The 6,085-nt window shown below is 40.3% G+C and overlaps 1 protein-coding gene across 7 annotated transcripts; it reads left to right on the top strand.

The window, feature by feature from the left end:
* Positions 1-1,368: 1,368 nt before the first annotated feature.
* On the top strand, positions 1,369-6,085 carry Rnf146 (Ring finger protein 146). Of its 7 annotated transcripts, none has more exons than XM_017144969.3 (5): positions 1,369-1,818; positions 2,036-2,160; positions 2,873-3,026; positions 4,095-4,538; positions 5,851-6,085. In XM_017144969.3, exons 1-5 carry the CDS (start codon positions 1,509-1,511, stop codon positions 5,943-5,945), a joined length of 1,128 nt encoding a protein of 375 aa, XP_017000458.2. In that variant the 5' UTR covers positions 1,369-1,508; the 3' UTR covers positions 5,946-6,085. The 7 variants fall into 7 exon arrangements, with proteins under 7 accessions (XP_017000458.2, XP_044248505.1, XP_044248506.1 ...); XM_044392570.2 differs by lacking the exon at positions 5,851-6,085 and adding an exon at positions 4,922-5,135 and having other exon boundaries at positions 4,095-4,845; XM_044392571.2 differs by lacking the exon at positions 5,851-6,085 and adding an exon at positions 4,925-5,135 and having other exon boundaries at positions 4,095-4,845.

Raw genomic sequence — 6,085 nt, forward strand, 5'->3', positions numbered from 1 at the left:
CCTTTTACTCTACGAGTAACGGGTATAAAAACAGTGGGCGTTTTGACTTTTGGCAATTAAAAAAAAACATATTAAATATATCTGGAATCCCTGGTATTTACAAGCTTGGGTATATAAGCTTCAACTGGCCGAAGCTATAGCTTCGTTTCTTGTTTTGTTTTATTCCCTAATATTTCCATATTAATTAAAACAAGAAAGGAAGCTTGCAGATTATTCTTATTAATTTACAAATCGCAAAAATGTTAAATTTCCTATTATTTTATATTAATTTTTCGATCGTTTCTATGGCAGCTATATGATATAGTAGTTCGATCTTTTTAAAATTAAAATCGAAATTCGGAAATATTTAAAAATAGTCATATCCCAGAGTAGAAGAGAATGTAATAAAAATCAACAAACATATAATTTGTTTTCCTATTAATTTAAATTTAATTTTTCGAGCGTTCCTATGGCAGCTATATGATATATAAAAAATAATATTCCCAAGAGTAGAAGGTAATACTTGAAAAAACACCGAAGCTAGAATTTTTTAAAGTTTTTTTTTCCGATCGTTCCTATGGGAGCTATAAGATATAGTTGTCCGATCCGGTCGGTTCCGACATATATACTACCTGCAATAGAAAGAAAACTTTTGGGAAAGTTTCATCCCAATAGCTCAAAAACTGAGAGACTAGTTTGCGTAGAAACAGACAGACGGACAGACGGACAGACGGACATGGCTAGATCGACTCGTCTTGTGATGCTGATCAAGAATATTTATACTTTATGGGGTCGGAAACGTCTCCTTCACTGCGTTGCAAACTTCTGACTGAAATCATAATACCCTCTGCAAGGGTTTAAAAATCAATTCGTTTTTTTAAACTTTTGACCAATAAATAAAAAACTAGAGGGGAATAACTAAAAGACAGCCGAATGACTAAAAATAAGAGAAGAAAATGTGAATAGACTTTGTACAGCGCCACAAGCTAGTAGAGTACTTAACTGTATACAATTAATTACTGTAATTACAAGTCCAACTTGAAACTATAATTGCATGTACATAACACCAGTTTACAAAAAAAAATTGATGAAATACGCACATTTCACGAAACCTGCATTTAGATTTTACATTAACATAATTTTAGTTGTTATTTAAATTCAATGCATTTTTGCGCCAAAAAAAACTCGAACTAAAAAGTCCCAAAGGGTGTGCCATATTTTGTCTTCTTATTCAAATTCAAAAAGTTTTTGCGCCAAAAAGACACACAGGGTGTGCCAAAATTTTGTCTAGAATTAGAGTGACCGGAGTGTAATAAAGAACAAATAGTTAAAATAATTCAATCTGCTTATACTAAACAAAAGCAGTATATTTCGAAAGTGACACTAGTATTTTAAGACCAGTCGAAAGCGGTCACACTCGGGCAGCAACAATTTTTTGTTTCGCATTTTGTTTGTGAAAATTTAAAACACGACTGCATTGGCAACAGCGCAACTTTTCCCGCTGCTGACAAGATCACGCAAGTTCTAACATGTCGCAACAACGCGCCACGGACCAGAATGCAGCCAGCTGCAGCAACAACGGCGAGGTGATTACGCTGGACGACGACGACGAGGATGAGGATGTTCAATTTGTGGGATTCGTGCGTCCCACCACCACCGTCATCGATCTCTGCCTGTCGCCCTCGACTTCCGCGGCGGCGGCTGCTGCCCGTTCTGGAAGCGGAGCTGGAGATGGGCCTGCAACAGGATCCGGATCAGGAGCTACTGCAACGGCTTCCGATCCCAATTCCCCTTCCTCATCGCCCGGAGATGCTGCAAAAGCCACCAGCGTAGATGCGGGTGAGAAAAAAGCTTGGCGGGATTTGAACAGTATTCGGTCAGGCCATAGAAATCTCTGCCAATGATACTTAAAAAAACATATTTTTTCCTGAGCTTTAATCAGATTTTAGAAAGATATTCCAAATACTTGCAAAGGCGTTTGTTTGAGTACTCTTAACAATTAGTATTTCCATAATAATAATCCTACTAAAATACTGTCCTCTTGATTTTTTTCCAGCCAATACTGGTGCGGATTCCCCTTCCGCAGCGGCTGCTGCCTTGGAGTGTCCCATCTGCTTACAAACCTGCATCCATCCAGCTCGTCTCCCCTGTGGCCACATCTTTTGCTTCTTGTGCGTTAAGGTGCGTAGTTTAAACCCAAAAGCGGAAGCTTATCGCAGTCACTTAGCTATGCAATTCACACACCAAATTCTGGTTTTTGAATATCATTTTCGACCGGCGCCAAATCCTCCAAGCACGTAGTGAAGTTCAAGGCTGTTTTTAACCCTTTGGCGCTGGAGCGGGTCTGCCTAACTGTTTAGCATGCCGGCTGAATCCGGGATACTTGCAATTATGGCTTTAGGTTGGCTTCCGGCTGGCGACTTGTCAATTGGTTTCCGTCAACTGCCAACTTTAACCAGTTTGAGCCTAAGACACGTATTCATTTAGCACTTGGACGCATTTTCCAGTTCTAGAACTTGTTTGGGCGTGAAATAGTGTCAAATTGTTGCAGACAACATTTACAGCTTAATTTCTTAAATTGAACTTCCCTAAGTTATCTATTAACAATCTAGTTTTTTCGCAATATGAAATTTTTAACAAACATTTTAATATTTTGTTCAAGAAAAAGGAAACTCCACTCCTAAGTTAATTGAAATTTAAAGTTTTTTTATAATAAGCAAATAGGGGTGAAGTTTGATAAATAATATTACCTAAATCACATTTTATTAATATTATATTTTATTTAAATAATAAATTGGAAATTTCTTTTAATGATTTTAGGCTTTGACACGCGGAATCTTGAGTTCTTTTCGTCCCTATTATATGATTTATTAAATAATTTTCTTATCGGCAGGGCGTTGCCTACAAAAACCGGAGGTGTGCTATGTGCCGCCGCGAGATTCCCGCCGAGTTTCTGGACCATCCGCAGCTGGTGAATGGCATTGAAGACATTTGCACAACTCGCGCAACTGAAGATGGCTACCAGTGGTACTACGAGGGCAGAAATGGTGAGTACGAGTTTATACGCTTTTGGTGTCGGCCGCCCCTCATTTCCCAAAAACCCCACCGAAAACATTACGCACCACGCACATCTAGGTGGCTGGTGGGCGTACGATTCTCGGACCAATGAAGAAATTGAGATCGCCTATGCGGGATATGAAGCACACAAGACGGGGAAGCCCATCGCTTCAGGAACTGAAGCGTTACAGGCTGCCATTAATCCACCAGTAAATCCAGAGTCCTTTACTTTATCGGCTGACAATACTATTGGTGAAGGAGGTGATAAGTTGGGGCCACCATTTGTTGAACAATTAAATCGGGACCCACCAGTACCTCAAACTCTCCCACCCCCCGAACCTGCCGTTAATCCACTAGATAACCCGAACTTATCCGAAAATGAAACTACTGATGAAGATGATGATATGTTAGAATCTAATTCTGATGCAATATTCGATATTACTGATGAAGATGATGATATGTTGGATCCACACTCTCCAACGTCAATCGAAAGCTTGACTTCTGATGAAGATGATGGTGTTTTGGATCCATTCGTTAATCCACTATTCAATCGGAACTCTGCAAGCCCAATCGATTACGATAGTGACGATTCTGTAGTATCCGCTGGAGAAACTTTTAGGTCATCGGACTACGAAGATGATGATGACATGAATTCACAGGGTTGGCCAAGCTCAGATTCTGAGGATCTGGACGAAATTGAACCGCATCCAGGCAGGCTGTTAGTACAGATCTGCGGGGTTATGTATGCCATCGACTTTATGCGAATGAAGCAGTATCCCCGCTCGAGCCCCGAAAAGCGTCGAACTATCGTGCGATGCAAGACAACCGATGCCGTTCCTATTGGAGTAAAAGGCGTCGCCGGGCTTAGCAAGTACCAAAAATACAACTAAACTTCGATAATATCACCCACCCCAATCATAGTCCAAAAACATTTGCACTTCCACTTCCATGACTTAATTACATTAAAAAACAAACTGTGATTTAAAGGCCAAACTAGCAAAACAGATAAGATCCCATCTCATTCCAAGTATTTTTGTTGTAAAAACGTGTAACTTCAGGTTGGTGGCAATATGATGACCGCACAAGTCAGGATATCGAAGATGCCTTCAAGAAAGGCGACAAATCCTGCACAATTCTGGTGGCAGGCTACGTCTACATTGTGGACTTGGAGCAACTGGTCCAACAGCGCCAAAACGAACCCACTCGCTGCCGGCGAGTTAAACGAGATCTGGCCACCATACCAAAAAAAGGAGTGGCCGGTCTCCGGATCGAAGGCAACCAGGTGACCAGCGACACCATCTTCAGCAGACCAACCACCACAGCCAATCCAACCACAGTGGCGGCAGCTGCTTCCAGTTTTATATCCACCATTGCAGCGACGGATGCTGCAATCAGGATTGCAAGCGACATAATTGGATCTACTCTGGCCCATGCCGACGAGCTCACCCGGGGATTAGCAGCCAGCAACATCAGTGACGATCCAAGCAGCAGCAGCAGCAGCGGTGAGCAAACCAACTCTACAAACCCACAGGATGAAGGACGCTCGCCTGCCTCCCCGCCTGCCTCGAGTTCCATGCAAGACCTGATAACCCGGGACCTGAGGAACACCCAACAGGTTATTGCCCACAATCAGCACACCATCGATCTCTTTGAGCAGGCCTTGAATGACTTCCAGGCGCTAACCATGCGCAACTATGTGGACTCCAGCGATGAGGAGGACAACGACCAGGAGCAGGAGCTGCGGGAACTGGAGCAGCTGGAGGCGGGCGAGCAGCCACAGTCCGGCGATAATCACCAGGGATTTTAAAAGTAACCCAATTAGAGAATGCTTACTCTATTGCTAGCCTAGCCTATACACTTAAAAAATAATCAATGTTCCTTCTAGCAGATTTCACTAAACGGAAAGGGGAATGTAAACTAGAGAAATGCAGCGCGTACCTGAGAATATATCAACTAATATATATGTATATCGATAGGCTCCAAGCGTTGAGCGTTGAACAGAAATAGAAAAAGAACCGAATGTCTACAGGGTAAACAAACACATATTCCTTAAATTAAAATCAGATATTGAATCACAAAGGTTACGTCAGTAAAAGAAAGTTCTAATCTGTATAATATGATATTCAACTTTTCTCAAGAAACTTAACCTAATTAAAGTAAAGGAAATGTGTTCTTTGTCTGAGGTGGAACGGACCGTTGTAGATTTGGAAATGCAATACTAAGAAATATATTGTTGCAAGGATATTTATAGATGGTCTGCAAAACTCTACAGATCGTAGCACCTCCGAATATAACTTTGCAGTTTTCCGCTGTATATTCAATAACTCATAAAAAAAATGTAAGATCCTTTCGAAGCTGCAAAAGTAAATTTAATCACAAAGAACGAGTAGTGTGAAAACGACAATATTTGTGAATTGGGAATTAGTGCGGTTCATGGGAGGGCAATTAGGAGGAATTCATTTACAAAATGTATATTCAGTGCGTTTCTTAAATCAATATCCTTAAATCGTACAACCCGAAAATTGCATTGATAAAGGATATAATGTAATTATAAATATTTTTGAAACGCACTGTGTTCAAAGGAATCAGATCCAGTATTAATTTTTAAGTCGCCCCCAAGTGCGTTAAACATAAACAGTTCTGTGAGAGTTGAATATATTGATATTTGTATTCTTAAGTTACTATGATAAATGTATTTAGAAGAAAGTTGTTAGTCAGATTACAAATGACTACTTAAAGACCTTATGTGTATTATGTGCTACAAAGGATACACGCCTGATTTAATAATCTCAATTTTGTGACTACTATTTATAGATTCGTTTTCGATATGTACTCCACCATTACTTCTAACAGCGAAATGCGTATTCGTTGCTTCCTTAATATCTACGATATACCTAAAGCTCTACTGAACCCGACTCCTGACCTCGAAAAACCCCTCCCGGTAATATCAACAATAATATTTAAATTATTCCTAAAGATCCAGACATCCGTTACACTCATTTCGAAAATCATTCTTTCTTGCATTTCATATTTTTTCGATTTAGCACTT

Source organism: Drosophila takahashii, chromosome 3L, assembly GCF_030179915.1.
Source record: "Drosophila takahashii strain IR98-3 E-12201 chromosome 3L, DtakHiC1v2, whole genome shotgun sequence".
Classification (NCBI taxonomy): domain Eukaryota; kingdom Metazoa; phylum Arthropoda; class Insecta; order Diptera; family Drosophilidae; genus Drosophila; species Drosophila takahashii.

What these genes read in the sequence shown, in the direction of transcription:
- Rnf146 (XM_017144944.3), top strand. Translation starts at nt 1,509, where the DNA reads ATGTCGCAACAACGCGCCACGGACCAGAATGCAGCCAGCTGCAGCAAC. An exon ending in TTTGCTTCTTGTGCGTTAAG is followed by an intron (nt 2,161 to 2,872) that starts GTGCGTAGTTTA and finishes TCTTATCGGCAG; the next exon opens with GGCGTTGCCTACAAAAACCG. An exon ending in GTACTACGAGGGCAGAAATG is followed by an intron (nt 3,027 to 3,114) that starts GTGAGTACGAGT and finishes ACGCACATCTAG; the next exon opens with GTGGCTGGTGGGCGTACGAT.